Source organism: Macrotis lagotis, chromosome 1 (assembly GCF_037893015.1).
Source record: "Macrotis lagotis isolate mMagLag1 chromosome 1, bilby.v1.9.chrom.fasta, whole genome shotgun sequence".
Lineage (NCBI taxonomy): Eukaryota > Metazoa > Chordata > Mammalia > Peramelemorphia > Peramelidae > Macrotis > Macrotis lagotis.
In genome coordinates this window covers 492,802,629-492,820,853 of record NC_133658.1, presented here as the reverse complement: position 1 = coordinate 492,820,853, position 18,225 = coordinate 492,802,629, and the positions used below count along the sequence as shown (strand labels likewise).

At 34.2% G+C, this 18,225-nt stretch overlaps 1 protein-coding gene across 4 annotated transcripts in view; it reads right to left on the bottom strand.

The window, feature by feature from the left end:
- The window catches only part of PRDM15 (PR/SET domain 15), a 184,523-nt gene that overhangs the window by 42,336 nt on the left and 123,962 nt on the right, over positions 1 to 18,225 (bottom strand). For all 4 annotated transcript variants that reach the window (XM_074213837.1, XM_074213838.1, XM_074213840.1 and 1 more), the window contains 2 exons: positions 15,592 to 15,723; positions 8,719 to 8,850 (listed from right to left, as the gene is read on the bottom strand). In XM_074213837.1, coding sequence (XP_074069938.1) covers positions 8,719 to 8,850; positions 15,592 to 15,723 — 264 coding nt within the window. The remainder of the gene's footprint in view (positions 1 to 8,718; positions 8,851 to 15,591; positions 15,724 to 18,225) is intronic.

Below are 18,225 nucleotides of genomic sequence, written 5' to 3'. Positions count from 1 at the left end.
TTTTTCCTTTGGCTGTAAAGCCACATTTTTCATTTTTGATACTGGTAATTTGATTTTCTTCTCTTTAAAAATCAATTTTTCTTAAACAGTCCCTAGTTTTATTTACTAATTTAATGATCTTTTGCTTTCTGTTTTATTAATCTCTCCTTTGATTTTTAGGATTTGTTTTGGTGTTCAATTTTTTTTTTAATGGGATGGCTCTCTGGTTTCTTTTTTTTTTAATTACATATCTAGTTCCTTGAACTTTTTGTCCTCTTTTATTTTCAAGGAAACATTTCCAGTTATAAATTCATTATCTGCTTTGTTTTTTCTTATTCATTATGAAAATTTTTAGCGATATAAACTTTTGCCTAAGGATTGATTTTTATTTCTATGATTTGTTCTTTGACCCATCCATTCTTTACTATTGATATATAGTTTCTAATTTTTCTAGAGAGAATCTTTATTAAATATAATTTTTATTGCATTATGGTCAGTAAAAATGCATTTATATTTCTACCTTTATGCATTTGTTCGTGAGATTTTTTAATCACTCATACATGGTCAGTTTTTCTGAAGGTGACAAGCACGGCTCAGAAATAACTCTACTTTTCTCTATTCTCTCATTCAGTATTTTCCATAGGTCTTTAACAGCTATTTTTTCTAAAATTCTATTCAGATTCTTAAATTTTCCTCTTTTTAAAAAAGATTTATTTAGGTCTTAGAGATTTAAATTAAGATACATATTATATTTTACAATTTATTTCTACAACTCATTTTTTATCTAAGAATTTACATACTATTCCATTTGATTAATGTTTAATTTTGATACTATCATGTGTCATTAACTTTTAGCAAAATAGTTTTTCCTCTATCTCTTTTTATTATGTCTATTTTTCTTTTGTTTTGTCTACCCCCTGCATTTTTTATTTCAGTTGAAGCATAATAGATTGTTTCAACCCCTTATATTAAATGTATTTTTAGCTTTCTGTTTAAAGTCTGTTTATTATTATATTGTTAGATTCTGGTTTCTAATCCTTTTGCCATCTCATCTGGTTTTATGGGTGAGTTCATCCTTTTCATAATCACAGTTGGGACTGCTAACTATACTTTCCCTTGATCTTATTCTATTATATTTTTCTTTCTCTTTTTTCCACCTTTTTAAGAGTTTGTTTTGCTTCTGACTAATCTCTCCCCTTAATCTATTCTTCCTCTGAATCTTCTTCCCCCTGATTTTTTCTTGAAATCTTTTTCCTCCTATTTCTCTGTTGTTTAAGATATATTTGCCTACCCTACTCTGTGTAATTAGATGACAATCAGGTTCAAGTGTTCTCCTTTCCCCCAGCCCCCTATTTTACTGTATAGATTTCTATTTGAGTACACCATCTATATGGGATAATTTCCTTATCCCTTCCCTTCTCCCTTTTCCATTATGTTCCTGTTCTCCACCGTTGCCATCCTTCCTTTGAAATCATTGAAAACATTCCTAGGCCTTCTGTCTGATTGGACTACATCTTCCCTTTATAAAGTAGATCAAGGGAAAGTATAGTTAGCAATCCCAACTGTGATTATGAAAAGGATGAACTCACCCATAAAACCAGATGGGATGGCAAAATGGATTAGAGACTAAAAAGGCAAGCAATGATATCAGTTATACCAATAAAAGAATGTAAAACATATTTCATAGCATATTGTTGGAGAAAAAAACAAAAAAAGCAAAAAAATTATGCTTTAGTTTACACAGTTCATTAGTTTTCTCTCTGTAGGTAGACAGTATCTTCATCATGAGTCATTCAGAATTATCTTGGATCATTGTCTTGATCAGAGTTAACTAAGTCTTTCATAGTTTACCATCCTTGGAATATTGAAGCTACTAAGTACAAAGTTTTCCTGATTCTGCTTATTTCACTTTTCATCAGTTCTTATTAATTCCTCCAAGGTTTTTATGAAATCACCCCTAATTTCTTACAGCACAATAAGATTCCATTACAATCATATACCATAGGTTCAGCTTTCTCAATTGATGAGCATTCATCTCAGTTTACAATTTTATACCATCACAAAAAAGCTTATATTATATGTTTGTGTGTGTGTGTGTGTGTGTGTGTGTGTGTGTGTGTGTATGTGCGTGCATCTCCTCAAAAGTCTGTTTTGCTTCTAACCATTGCTTTCCTTAATCCTTTCTCTATAATCACCTCCTCAATGCTTTCTTTTATCCTACTATTTATTTCCATGTTGGGTAAGACAGATTTCTTTTTTTAAAATTTTCTTTATTATTACTAAAATATTATTTTTTAAGAGTAAACATAATACCCCCTCCTCCACAAAAAATATAAAACCTCGTGAGAAATAAGGTGAAAGGAAGAGAAAATAATGTGTTTCAGTCTGTGTTCTGATACCATCAGCTGTCTCAGGTGGATCACATTCTTTATCATAAGTCCATCATAGATGTTACTTCCATATTTTTCCAGTTGCTGTTACTGATTGTAATTCCCTTCATCCATTCCTCCCCATTACCATCTATTATATTTTCTCTCTCCTTTAAATCTGTCCTTCAAAAAATGTGCCATGGGGCAGCTGAGTGGTGCAGGGGACAGAGCACTGGCCCAGGAGCCAGGAGGCCCCAAGCCTACATCCCACCCCAGAGAACCAGCAACCACCTGGTCCTGTGGTCCTGGACAGGCCACCCAATCCCAGCCCCTTGCAAAAAGTAAAAAAGAAAATGTGTTATATCTGACTATCCTCTCCTATAATCTACCCTCTCCTCTATCAGCCACACCCCCCTTCCCTCCCCCTGTCCCCCTTTGCTCCTTTTTCTTCTAGATTTCTATACCTTATTGAGTGTGTATGCTATTTCCTCGTTGAGCCATTTCCGATGAGAATGAAGGCTCCCTCATTCCCCCTTGCTTACCCCCTTCCATACCATTGCAAAAGCTACAGGAAATAACTTTTATATGAAATATCTTAGCCTTTTCTACCTTTCCTTTCTCTTACTCCCAGTACATTTCCCTTTCACCCAATGACTCCATTTTTATAATATATCTTCAAATTCAGCTTTCTCCTGTGCCTCATCTATAAAAGCTCCTACTACCTTCCCTATTCAATGAGAAGGTTCATATGAGTATTATCATTATCATCTTTCCATGCAGGAATACACATAATTCACTTCTCATTAAGTTCCTCATAATTTACCCTTCTCATCCTCTCTATGCTTCACTTGAGTCCTGTACTTGAAGATCAAATTTTCTGTTCAGCTCTGGTCGTTTCAACAGGAACATTTGAAATTCCCCCAGGTAAGATAGATTTCTAAACCCAACTGAGTGTGTATATATATTCTTTTATCTCTGAATTAATTCTGATAAGAACAAATTTCAAGCATTGTCTGCTACTCTCTCCTTTCATATTTACCTATTTATGCTTTTAGATTTTTTTCTTTTTTTTTTCAAGGCTGTGGGTTTAAGTGGCTTGCCCAAGGCCACACGGCTAGGTAATTATTAACTGTCTGAGGTCAGATTTGAACTCAGGTACTCCTGACTACAAAGCTGGTGCTCTATTCACTGCGCCACCTAGCCACCCCTTATTTATGCTTTTAAAAAATTGAATGCTTCATGAAATATTTTAACTTTAAATTTTATTAATCTCTTTGATTCTCAGAATTTTGGTGTTTAATCTTGCTTTTTTCACGGTCTTAGTATTATATATTTTCAGTTACATGATTCATCAATCTATTCTCTATTTCTTGTTAGTTGATTATAATAAATTTTTTTTTTTTTTAGGTTTCTGCAAGGCAAATGGGGTTAAGTGGCTTGCCCAAGGCCACACACAACTAGGTCATTATTAAGTGTCTGACACCAGATTTGAACCCAGGTACTCCTGACTCCAGGGCCAGTGCTTTATCCACTGCGCCACCCGATTGTAATAAATTTTTTAAAAAATTCCTTAGGTATAGTTCCATACTTAAAAATTTTATATGTTGTCTAATTGTTATCATTTTGTTTAATGAAATAATTTATTTTTCCTGCCTTTGTTCCTTTGCTTTTGGGAGGGGATTGTTGTTCTTTATTCTTTTTTTATTTTTATTTTTTTTAGGTTTTTGCAAGGCAAACTGGCTTAAGTAGCTTGTCCAAGGCCACACAGCTAGGTAATTATCCACCTAGCTGCCCCTGTTGTTCTTTATTCTTAATCTTAAATTTAATTTTTAATTCTTAACTCTTTCTCTGGTAGTTCTTTGTTGAAAATAATTTTTATTGCCTTGTGGTTAGCCAAGGATGTGTTAAATATTTCTGATTTTTTTTGTCCTAAATGCATGGTCAGTTTTTGTTAATAGTAATTGTAAAAACTGTAAAATAATTTATGAATAAAATTTACTTGCAACTGAAAAATATATATACTCTTTTCTATTGCTATTCAATAATCAATAGGAAGTTATCATCTCTAACTTTTTCAAATCATATTTCTATTTTTTTTGCTAAGCTTTCTTTAGCTCAGGGAGGGATATATTGAGCTTCTTCTCTAATTATAGTTTTACTATCTGTTTCTTCCTTTAACTCAATTAGCTTTTCCTTTAAGTGTCTTGATGCTAGGCCATTTGTGCTTTGTTACATTGAAAAGTATTTCAATTAATTCATTGCATTGGTAAATTTCAGCATAATGATATTTTTCTTATGTCTTTCAATTATTCAAATTTTTTGTTGTTACCTTCTCTATGATTAAAATGCTTATTACCCTTTTAGAATTCAACTGAAGAAAACCATATTTTTCTCTAGTCTGTTGTTTTAACTTTAAGCACATAGTTATATTGAAAATATCTTTATATTTTAATTTTATTTTATATAGGTAGGTTTATCCAAATCACAATGAATTGTATGTTTCTGTCTATACTATACTTTTTCCTTTTTTTTTTTTTTAGGTTTTTGCAAGGCAAAATGGGGCTAAGTAGCTTGCCCAAGGCCACACAGCTAGGTAATTATTAAGTGTTGGAGGGCAGATTTGAACTCAGGTACTCCTGACTTTAGGGCCAGTGCTTTATCCACTGTGCCACCTAGCCGCCCACCGTCTATACTATTTTTTTTTTTTTTAGGTTTTTGCTAGGCAATGGGGTTAAGTGGCTTGCCCAAGGTCACACAGCTACAGGTAATTATTAAGTGTCTGAGGCCAGATTTGAACTCAGATACTCCTGACTTTAGGGCCAGTGCTCTATCCACTGTGCCACCTAGCCGCCCCTGTCTATACTATTTAAAAAAAAAATTGCCTCTCCTTGTTCCCTGCTTCCTCTTTAAAAGAAGGGTAGTGAGAAAGAGTAAGAATTTTCATCACTAGTGTTTTTATGTTTGATGCAATCAGTTTCTGTTCCCCAGCTGCAGTAGATGGAGGAGTTGAGAGATGAGGATCCCAAAGGGTCTCCAATGAGTCCCCTGTGGATCTACTATTTCAAAAACTTCATGAACAGTGTGTGTTTTTTAAGAGAATGGCTGGGAAAGGAGTTGGAATAATTACTGCTTTTTAATTCTCCATCTTTTGCATCTTTTTTTTTAAAAAACATGTAGAGCTAGGTTTAAAAAAATTATGAAAAAAGTGATGGAAGATAATGAACAATATCATATTATAAAACAGAAGTAATGCACAGTAAAAGACAGATGGCAGGAGAACCAACTTATGTTCTGAAAGTACATAAGGATGAAAAATGGAAGGAGATCTATCCACAGAATCAAAATGAAAAGCTCTTACAAAAAAAAAATTGAGGAGTACAAATTATTTTCTTCATCAAAAATGATGGGTCCACTTCACTTGGACCACAAAATAAGACCTAAATGTCCTTAACAGAGGAGGTAGAAATGGCATAAAAGACAATAAAAACCAAATACAAAGAGAGGAGATCCACACTAGCAATTATACAACTGAAAATGTTGAGGGACTAGTATACCAAATTTGTATTACAAGAAAATATCAGTATTATCAATTTATATACAAGTCAACTAGATTTGCATTGAGGGCATCCTGGAAAAGAGCATCATTAAGGTTCATACTATTTCACAATTGGCTGAAAGTTGTAGGGAATTTCATTGTGCTTCTTTGTTGATTTTAAAAAGGCATTTGATTAAGTAGAACAAGTTTCTTTTACAACTAAGTGTATCTTATCTTTATATCAACATTATTTGAAATTTCTTGAACAGTATAATAACAGAAACACCTTTTTCAATGACTCTCTGAAAATAAGCATCAAATGATGTTTTAATGAGGTATTAAACAAATATTAAACAAATTTGCTTGTCAAAAATATTGGCCACTTCAATGTAAGCAATACAGTACAGAGTCCAAATTAAAGAGAAATTGGATAGTGTGGTCTTCAACATAATCCTGTTTGCATCACTGAAAGATATTTGGTCTGGTCTTACACAGAAAATAAGACCAAATAAAAGAATAAGCACATAGTTATAAAAGTTTAACATGTAAGGTGTGTCCTCTAATTTAAATGTATGCCATATTTATTCTTAGGTATATATAGCTGGTATATTTTCTGGCCATCTCCTTACCATTGGTGCCCACAAATCAGCCATCATCTTCATCTCTCTCTCATGTCACTGAAGGCTTAGACACTTCACCTGGGATGAGGGCCTTTGATAAGCAAACAGTTACCTTAACTATGTTGCCAAACCATTTCCCAAATAATCTGCACTTCCCCCTCTTCCCCAATCCTCCCTTTTATGTGTTGTCTCTTTGAGGACAGTAAAGTCAATAAGCATCAAATACTTAAGATGTATCAGACTTTTCACTAAAGTCTGGGAATAAAAAATAGAAATCACAAAGATAACACCTCAAAAAGTTCTCCTTCTAATGGGAGATGTCAACACATAAGAGGAAGCTGAAAAGCAAGGAAATGAGAGGGATGGAGAAAGGCGTAGAGCCCAGAGAAAAATGGAGGAATGAACATGGCTGGCTTGGGAAGATGCCCTTCCTTCAAAAGTAGATTCTGGAAGGAGCCAAAAAGTGAAAGGAAGGAGTCATAGAGGCAGAATAGGCTGCAGGTGAGAAGGCTTCACGGGAAAAGTGGTCTTTTAAGGTGAGAAGCCTTGAGGTATCATGGTGGAAAAATAAGTCCAGAAGTAAAGCCTAGAGAAGAATAAAGGAATGATATGTTTGCCCTAAGTACTGTCTTAAAATGGAGGTTCTAGAAGGAAATAACTAGAAAAGGGGGTTTAGAAGGGCAAAGTGACCTTCCAGGATGAGAAGGCTGCAAAGCAGAGTGATTTTCCAAGAGAAGAGGGTTTCCTGGTTGTGATAGAAAAAGGAGTCTAAATAGAGTCCAGGGAGGAATGATGAGACTGCTAGTGATTAGCATGGCATCTATTACATAAGTGCTTAATACATATTTACTCTGTCCAACTATTTGTTCATTCAACCGTCGATCTGTTCATCTATTGGTTTGCCTTTGTGTCTTCATATTGACAATGAACTCGACCTGAAGTTGAAAACTGGATTGTTTTTGGGAAATTGTAATTTCTTTTAGGAATCCTAAGCTTCAGCTCTTTCTTGGAGTAGCAAAGACTTGGAAATTGAGAGATGCCTATCAATTTGGGAATGGCTGAACAAGTTATGGTCTATTATGGAGTACTATTGTTCTATAAGAAACCATAAATGGTCAGACTCTAGAGAAGCATGCATCGAATTACAGTGAAGGAAGCAGAACCAAGAGAACATTATACACATTAAAATGTCAACACTGTGAGTTGATCAGCTTTGATGGATGCAGTTCAGAGAGCTCAGACAACTCTAAGAGACTGGCTATGGTCAATGCTATCCCCATCCACAGGAAGAAAAACAAGACAAAATGAAACAACAAAAAACACTTTAGTAATCTGAATGAACACTACATTCACTTTTTAAAATTTTCTCTTATGTATTTCCTTCCTATCCCATGGTTTTCTTTCTTTCCCCTTAATTCTAATTTCTCACACTGAAAACGACTAATCTGTAAACATGTTAAATGCAAATGTGTAAGTACAGTATTCACCTGACTGTTTATCATTGGGGGGGATGGGAGGTAGGGTGGAAGGAAATTATGTAACTTAAAGATATGCAAATGTGGGTAAATGTTGGAAAACTTTCATAACATGTAATTGGAAAAATAAAATATCAATTGAAAAAATTAATTTAAATTAAATTAAAAAAAAAAAAACAAGAAACCTAAGCTTCCCATAAAGCAAAGGTCCATCTTCTCAATACTAACTCTTTATCAGTGGTGCTATACAGTAGCAAGACATGGAGAGCTATAAACTAGTATTGCAACACAGAGCCCAGGTAACACAGAGTGGAGGATGTGGGAAGGAACCTCAAAGAAGAACAGGAATAAAGGATGTCATCATGAAACTGTATGATAAGGGAAAAAAAACTTTTGAGAAAACATGAAAAAGAGTCATAGGAATTGGACAGATATGGTGGGTTGCATCATTGGAAGGAACTTTCGAATTGATGAGATCACAAAGTCATTTGAATTTTTTCAAGGTTGCCTCCAAAAAAGTTACATGCCAAATTTGTCATATCAAGAAGCTGGTTAGTTTAAAAAAAAGTATTCATACACATTAGGTTTTAGTATATATTAGTTTATGAGAAAGTTAGTCCCTCACATTTTATTACCACTAAAATATCAGGTAATCTATTCTGATCATCTATAGTATGGAATGAAGTTTCCATTCAAGGCAAATCCAAGCCCAAGAATTTAACTACAAAATTATACATTACCTGGCACCGTTTACAGCTATACTTGTGAGGCTCTGAGTCTGCACTTTCATCAGAGTTGTCATTTTCTTCTGATGAAATACCAATTTTACCAATGAATTCTTCCCTCTGGTGGTCATCCATTAATGCAATGTCCTGGAAAAGAAAGAACCAGTTTACTGTTGCCAGTAGAAGGAAGGGAGTTTTCAAAATCTTTACTCCTCATGCAGCTAGCATTACTGCTACAGATGCCAAAAGGATCCCGGAACATGATTCTACAAACTTGTATCAGGAAAAAAAATTACAGCTTTATTTTCAATACTGCTCATTGGAATTTAGTTCCTTCAATTATAAATTCAAGTAACAAACATTATTCTAAGAAGTTCATACACTTCCAAGAGAGTTCCCAGGAGATCTATGATATGATATGAAAAGGTTAAAAACCCCTGAATTGGTTGCCCTTGGAGAGTCTTCATGCTCCATGATTCTAATTATCACACTATCTTTTTGAAAATTTTCTCTGGAAATGCATCTTTAAAAACTAGTCTTTCCCTATGGGAGGGGGAAGGGAAGGGAGACTGATAGAAAAATATGGTACACAAATTCACAAATGGATGAATGTTGAAAAACTACCATTGCATGTAACTGGAAAATTAAAATTAAATTTCAATTAATAAAAAATTCTGTCAGTTATCCAATAAAGTTTTAGAAGCCTAAATTTGAGAATGATGACTGACAGGAAGTAATTAGGACTAGTTCACTGAAGCCATTATAAAATGAAATTATTTGGATGGGGAATGGAAGTTTTTGGTGCACTGTCTTTGAACTTTTTTTGTTTGTTTTTGAAAGTAGCTAGCGGTTAAGTGACTTGCCTATGGTCACACAGCTAGTAAGTTCTAAGGCTGGGCTTGATCAGCTGTCCCACTGAACTCCTCAAAGGATCAGTGTTCACTGATTGAATAAAATGCAATCACTTTCATTTTGTGTAATGTTCATGATTCTTCTCTTAATTTTGATTATATTTAATCTATAGTTTTTCTGCTCAAAAGCGTAACCCAGTTTTCTACAAAAGTCAAGCTAGGAAGAATGGAAAGCTTATAAGAGTATAATTTTAATCAGGAAAGCAAATAATTGAAATGAGAAGGAAAAAAGAGAGCCAATTAGAGAAAACAATATGGATATACAGAGAACTAAAAACATTTTAAATTATATGTATAGAAGATAAAAACAAGGACAGATAAATGAGTATGATTACAAAAGATTAGCATGGCACTCTAAGAAAGGGAAAATGGAGTGCTAATGCTTGGAATGAACTACATCTCTGGATTAATGGTAAGAATAATTTTACGAGTTAAGATTTTTTTTTTTTAAAGAAAGAACATAAAAGGGATAACATTATTTGGAATGGATAACAGACGAGAGAAGACAGAACCACTCAACTCTTTGTTTCTATTTTTTTCTGCCACTGGACTCACTAGTCCTTTGAACTGCATCTCAAAATTTGGACAATAGTTATCATTTACCCATGTGAATTTTCTTGTGTGAATAGTTATAATCTTTTGAGTTATTAGAGGTTTCACTTAGGAAGCTCTATATCATACTATAGGTTTGTTGCAATGAGCACAATGTTATCTACAAAAAGAAGTATCCTGGAAGACTTCACCACATTTATTTAATCTCTTTGATTTGGGTTTCATATCAGATTTCCTTTAGGACAGCTGCAAATACTTTTGCAGTGATACAATTAGATGAACAATCTAGAGAGCTAGTCAATCAATACATGTGGAAAGAAAATGAACTAGTACAAAAACTGAATCACCTTTGGAAAATTGTGTAGTGTTGTCTTTTTCCCCCCAACATGAAGTCTTTTTTGATTTCTCCAACTTTCCCTCCCAAATAACCTTGTATTTAAACTACTTTGTTTGCATATACTTCATTGCTGTCATATATATATCACTGCTGTCCCAATCAATAGAGGGCAGTTAGGTGGTGAGGTAGATAGAGTACTGGTCTTGGAGTCAGAAGGAGAGGAGTTTGAATTCAGCCTCTGACCCTTGCCACTTACTAACTGTGTGACCTTGGGCAAGTCACTTAACCCTGATTGCCTTGCATGTAAGGTCATCTCCAATTGTCCTCATTTTCATATCTGGCAACTGAATCTAGATGACACTGGAGGAGAAAGTGAGGCTGGTGGCTTAGCACAGCACCCTCTCACTCAAATCCAATTCACATGCTTGTCATGGCATCACCTTCGAGAATGAAGGACAAATATCATCATCAGAATACAAGCTCTTTGTAATTATGAACTGATTCATTCTTATTTTTATCTCCAATGCATAGCACAAAGGTACATATTAAATGCTTATTAATTATTTTAATTACCTCAAAAAGACTCTTTTTTAATACCAACATCCATCTGATAAAGCTTCATAGCTACAAGAGTTACCATGGTTTTCTAAAAAAATTAAATTAAAATTCACTCAGAGGGCAAGAGTGGAACATAATGGGTATAAATTCATATCAATACAGATTGGAATGCCATGGAGATTTTTCTCAGAGAGCTGAATGACCAGAAAAGATGCATTTAGGCAAAGTAAAGGATAAGTGAAAGGTAACCTATGCACTCTACTGTAACCCATGCAATTATCAAGAGATTTAGAAGACAGGGGCAGCTAGGTGGCACAGTGGATAGTGCTCCAGACTCCAGTCAGGAGGACCTGAGTTCAAATTTGGCTCAGAAACTAAATAATTACCTAGCTCAAAAAAAGGAAATTAGATCTGATTTAGAGATAATTGAAAACTTTGGAGATAGCAATTTCAGCCTAATGATGAAACCAAATTTAAAAGAGCTAAAAAGTTGGGCAGCTAGGTGGTGCAGTGGATAAAGCACTGGCCCTGGAGTCAGGAGTGTACCTGGGTTCAAATCCGGCCTCAGACACTTAATAACTACCTAGCTGTGTGGCCTTGGGCAAGCCACTTAACCCTGTTTGCCTTGAAAAAACCTAGAGAGAGAGAGAGAGAGAGAGAGAGAGAGAGAGAGAGAGAGAGAGAGAGCGCTAAAAAGTGAGAGGACAGGAAACAAAAACAGTGACAGTTTTTTCTAGAAGTTTGGCTGAAAAAAGGGAAGAGTAAAAAGATAAATTGAGGTTAAGATCTGGTGCATATTTTTTAAGGAGGGACTTGGACATCTTTGAAGATAGTAGCTAAAGACCCACTAGACAGGGAAAGGTTGAAGATCAAATAAAAAGGGAAAGGGGAAGAGGATGATTGAAGTTGCAATCCACTGGAGAAAATAAGAAGGAATGGGATTCAAGGGCACATGTAGGAGGATTGGTCTTGGCAATGAGAAAGACTAACTCATAGTCAGAGACTGAGAGATAGGAGAGAATTGAGGATGATATGGGTCAGGAGAATGGAGGAGAACAAGTTGAGATAAAGAGAGAAGGATCTCATGTTGAATGACCTCAATTTTCTCTACATGAGACAATGAAATCCTAAGCTGAGAGAAAGGGAACGTTTGTGCTTTTTGTTATTTGTGTTAGTCAAATCATATTTGTCTTATAAAAGAATTTTGTTAAAGTGCCCTTTGTTTCTATTTTGAAAATTATTTTTGTAGACTATTAATTGATCTGGTTCAGTTTCTTATTTTTCCCCAAGACTGGGTTGATTAAGTTCTCTATATCTTATCTTGATAGTTTGGGTATTCACAATTTTGTAGATACATATCAATTTTCTTTGAAATTTCTATTTTGATATAATTTTTTGTGATGAATTTTCTACTTTGCTATAATTTTTAAAATTTTGATAATATTCTTTTCTCTTGATCTAGTTCATCGGTTTTTTTAATCTTTAAAAAACAAATCAGTTCTTTCTCACTCCTCCCCTCTGCATTTTGCAATGTTCTATTGCAGAACAGAACCTTTCCTTTATCATAAAATACAAGACAAAACAAAAAATACTCTAGTTTACCTGCATTCTTGGGTTCCTATTAGACTTTATGCAACTCTATTTTACCTTCTTTTTTTTAGTAAAGAGATACTTTTCAGTAGTAGTAATGTATTCACGATTAAGATTTTCTTCCTAGATAAATTCATTTTTCACCTTTCTTCCAGAGTTTTCTACTTTTTAATTCTTAGATTCTTTAGACTAATCATGCTCTTTTTGCTTCCTCACTATCTCTTGGAAAACAAACAAGACTTAAAATAAAACAAGAAACAAAAATATTAATTTATCAATTATATCATAAACTATTCATTTTTCAGTTTATTATCAATATTTAAAAATATTTATCTTGTTGATCCTTGTTACATTTTATGGATATAATATTTGGTCCATGTATATGTATATATTTCTCAATTACATGTAAAACAATTTAATATTCATCTTTGAAAATTTTGAATTCCAAATTCTCTTCCTCCCTCCTCTGCCCTTCCCTACTCCTTATGAAGGCAAGCAATTTGATGTTGATTATATATATATATGGGAAGTCATGCAAACATATTTCCAAACAAAATAAAACTATAAATAAAATTTTAAAAGCTACTCTAATCTTCATTTAAAGTTTATCAGTATTACAGTATTTTCCATCATTGGACCTTTGGGTAATTTTTTGGATAAATGCCTTGATCAGAGTAGCTAAATATTTCACAGTTGATCATCATACAATATTGCTATTACTATGTAAAATGTTTTCCTGGTTCTGCTCACTTACATTTGCATCAGTTAATTTAAGTTTTCCCAGGTTTTCTGAAGCCATCTTATTGGTCAATTCTTATAGCATAATAGTATTCCACCTCAATCATATGCCATAACTTGTTTAGTCACTCCCCAATTAATGAGCATCCCTTGATTTCCAATTCCTTTCTGACATAAAAAGAGTTGCTATAAATATTTAATAACTCCTATTTCCCCCACCTTTTTTAAATTTCTTTGGGATATATACTGAAGTAGTGGTATTGCTGGATCAAAAAGTATTTACAATTTTGTAACCCTTTGAGCAGAGTTCCAGACTGTTCAAAGACTGGACTACTTCACAACTTCACCACTAGTGCATTTGTGTTCCAATTTTTCCATATTCTTTTGTGCCATGTTAAGTCAATCTGACTGGTACGAGGTGGTATTTCAGAGTTGTTTTAATCTGTATTTCTCTTATCAGTAGTGAAACTACATGTGGTCATTCTTGGTGATAAGTAAATTCCTGGGCTCTCCAGCTGGAGGGAAGGAATAGGAAGCAACTGCTTATTCTTAACTGTAAAGCCTCAGGAATAGGTAAACAGAGCTGGAGACTAAGAATTGATCCAGATTTCCATCATTACTTTCAAATCATAGCTTTCATCTCATTTTTTTGGTTGTCTTGTTTTTTCAACAGTTTTTGCTTTAGTCAATTCATTTGCTTTCCTTTTTCTTGTAAAACAGATTTTTTTTCTTATTCTTTGCATCATCTCTTTGTCAACATTTGCCAAAGAAAAGGGCTTCCCATATTTCAATTTCTTTTTTTATACAATGTGAAAACAATGACATCACTCCAAATTTTGGCTCTGTAGTTAATATCATCTATGGGAATACAGAGTTCTGGAGATCAAGAATTTTTGGGTGCTTCCAAGGTGATATGATCTGAGGAGAAATACGGTTACTATTCTCCTGATCTGCACTCTAGACTTTTACCTGCAATGGCCCCTGATCCCTTGGGACTGAAAGTGATACTGCTTCTTAACTACCCTCTACTTTTGGGATCAGAAGTGATACTGTTCTTTAAGGCTCCTGCCCAGGAACTATGACCCAGAAGTGGTTATCAGCAATAAAGTTAGTTCTGCATCCAGTGCTAGCACAGGGATCTCCTGTAACCCTTCTGACCAGTCTAGAGGTTTGAGAGCTTCTGAATGCTGCCTAGTTCCACCACTGGCATTTTATCTGACTGGGCTCCTGGCCAGTCTCTATCTTCTTCTTCTTCTTCTTCTTTCTTTTTTTTGCAAGGCAAATGGGGTTAAGTGGCTTGCCCAAGGCTACACAGCTAGGTAATTATTAAGTGTCTGAGACAGGATTTGAACCCAGGTACTCCTGACTCCCAAGGCCGGTGCTTTATCCACTACGCCACCTAGCCGCCCCCTCTATCTTCTTCTTACAGAACTGTTTCTGACCCGCTACATTTACTTGAGCTAGAAGAGTATCTCCTCACCTTTTGATGGCTCTGCTACTCCAGAATTAGATTTGAGGTGTTATTTTATTTAATGTTTTTCAGAAGGGAATATTAGAGAGATCAGCTGAGTGCTTCATCAATTCCACCTTGGCTCCATCTGAAGAATCTCTTCTTTGATCAATTTTCCTATCTGATGGTTCTTTTGAAGAAAGGATTCAAATGCTTCCCTTTTAATGATTCTACTTATTTCCTTTGATGAGTAGGATCAGATATGGTAAGTACCAAATATAATTTTTTTAATGATCACATTTTGAGAATGTAGACACAGAAAACCTGTGCTAATTATGAACTATTTTTAAAAAGCTAATAAATTTTGCAAATTCTTTGACTCAGCAACACCACTACCAGATGTATATAAGAACAGAACCCCTACATAAAAAGTATTTATAATAGCTCTTTTTATACTAGCAATGAACTGGAAATTGAGGGAGTGTCCATCATTTGGGGAAAGAGCTAGTTAGAATCTTATTTGTGTTATAAGAGAGAGGAAATTTCAGAGAAATCTCAGATTTGAAAGAACAGAGATTATAAGGCATGCCTCCTTGGAAGGGAAATGCAAATGATATAATAAAGACATTAATTTTTTTGAAACAATATTTGATCTAAGCAAGGCTGATAATTATTTTAGAATGCTACCAAATCATGCAACAATCCCAGAATTAGGCAACACAAAAAAGGTATGGAAAATAATGTACAAGTACCTTGAAATGAACATGAATATGATCCCTAAGCACATCTACCCGAAAGAATTTGCGTCCACAGATTTCACATGTATACTTCTTATCTCCATGGGTCAAGAGATGTTTATTCATATTACTTCTACATGAAAATACCTATGAGCAGAAAAAAAGACAAATAAGAAAACTTTTTGTTTCAATAACTTGAGAAATATAATTTAATGTCTATTTATACAAAATAACTCTCTACAAAAAATTAATAGATATTATGTTCACTGGTAACATTCAGTTGCTCAATTTAGCACTGATTTTAATCTTTACTATAAGTTAATGACATTATATAGAGACAGTTGGTATTCCTTCTTTATTCCACCTAAGCTAAACAGTAAAATAGTTCTCAAATTTCTTTTAATTTAATTGCATTTCCTCTACAAATTTGTAGATTGTCTACACCTCAGAAAAGATATATTTCTTTGGAATTTCAACATTAGAGAAAAATGAGGAATGGAAATTTACAGAGAAAATATCTTCTCAGAACATGTTTTGAATGAGAAAAATCTGAAGTAAAACAACTCAAGTTTTACCTCACACCCAGAAAGTTGTCAAAGATGACAAAAGATAAGATTAATAAGATACAGTGGGGCTGTCCAAAGTAGATTAAATTGGTCCAATATTATGAAAACAATGTGGAACTATGCTTTAAAAAAAAGTAACTAAAATGCTTATAGTCTTTGATACCAGATCCTGATGCTAGGCATAATCACCAAGAAAGTCAAAGACAGAAAAAAAGGGTCTCATACATTAAATTATTGATGGCAGCAATTTTAATAGTAGTAAAAAACTGGAAACAAAGTAAATGTTCATCAAATAGGGAATGGCTGAATATATTGGCAAAAATGAATGGATTGGAAAGTAACGACACTGAAAGAAATAAAGAATATGAAGAACTCAGAGATACGTGGGAAGACATTCATGAACTGATAGAATAAAATAATCAGAAATAAGAAAATAAATAAGAAAAAAATGACCAAAGTAATATAGAGAGAATAACAAAAAAATCCTGAAACAGAATGTTGTGTATTTATAACAATCAAGATTAACTCTGTAGAAGACTTGAGAAAATAAACCTCTTTCCTTACACTGTAGAGGGAGAGAACTATGCAAATAGAATACTGCACAGATTGTCATAGACTGGTTGAAAAATTGATTAATTTTAAAATTTATTTTTCCCCTTTTTTCTTTTAAAATTTTTGTGACAAGGGATGACTCACTAGATAGGGGAAAATGAAACTGTATATTTGAGAATGGTGACAAAAACAAAAGTTACTAAGAAAATAATCCAAAAAACCCAACTTTTTATTGGTATATATGTATGGGGGGGGGGGAGGTGAGAGGAAAGTACAGTAGCTGCTTTTCTCATTTCTTTATTTTTGTTTTTTCCTGGTGTTATTCTTTACATGAAGTAACACCAAAGAATCAACCAATCACCTTCTGAAACTCCAAAATGAAAATTCATAGGGACCTTGTGGCCAAAAATCTAGGGGTTTCCAGGTCAAATATCTGGAAAGAAAGAATTCAAGGACTAAGGAACCTCAGTAAGTATAATATAAAATTTAGCAGCTTCTTTAAAAAAAGAGCTGAGAACATGGAATATTATATTTCAAAAGGAAAAAGATAAGATATCCAAGAATAATTCAACCAGAAAGACTGAGAATAATTATACAGGAAAAAAATATATACATTTAACGAAATAGAGAACTTTTAAGTAATCTTGATGAAAAGACCAGAACTGATTAAACACTTGTTTACAAACATAGGAATAAAGAGAAAGATAAAAATTACAGGTAAGCAAAAAGGAAAATTTAAAAATGAAATGGGGGAATGACACTAGTATCCCTGAAAAACTATGATGTCACCATGGAAAAAGTCAAATAAGATAGACTGATTTTTGTTATGTTTTGAAGATCTTAAAGGAAAGAAATGTGAATTGGGGCAATTAGGTGGCACAATGGATAGAGCTCTAGCCCTGGAGTCAGGAGAACCGGAATTCAAATCCAGTCTCAGACACTTAAAACTTATTTAGCTGTGTGTCCTTGGACAAGTCACTTAACCCCATTGCCTTGCAAAAATGAAAGAAAAAGAAGGAAGGAAGGAAGGAAAAAACAGAGATAGAAAAAAGGGAAGGGAATAAAAGGATATACTAGGGAATTAAAGGAGAGGGATTAATGTTTGTCCTTCATTCTCGAAGAAGACCATGACATCAGGGAGGTGATGCCACGACAAGCATGTGAATTGGATTTGAGTGATGGGATTCTATGCTAAGTCACCAACCTCACTTTCTCTTCAGAACCATCTGGGTCCAGATATGAATCAGGACGATTGGAGATGACCCTGGATATGAGGCAGTCAGGGTCAAGTGACTTGCCCAAGGTCACACAGCTAGTAAGTGGCAAGTGTCTGAGGTTGAATTCGAACTCCCATCTCCTGACTCCAAGGCCACCAGTGTTCTATCCTCTGTACCACCTAGCTGCCCATAAAGGAGAGGGATACCCATATAATTAGTAGCATACAAGAAGATGTCTATACAAACCAGTAAGGGGAGGCTGACTACCACTTGAACTTCACTTTCATCTGAACTAGTCAAAAGATAGTGTAACA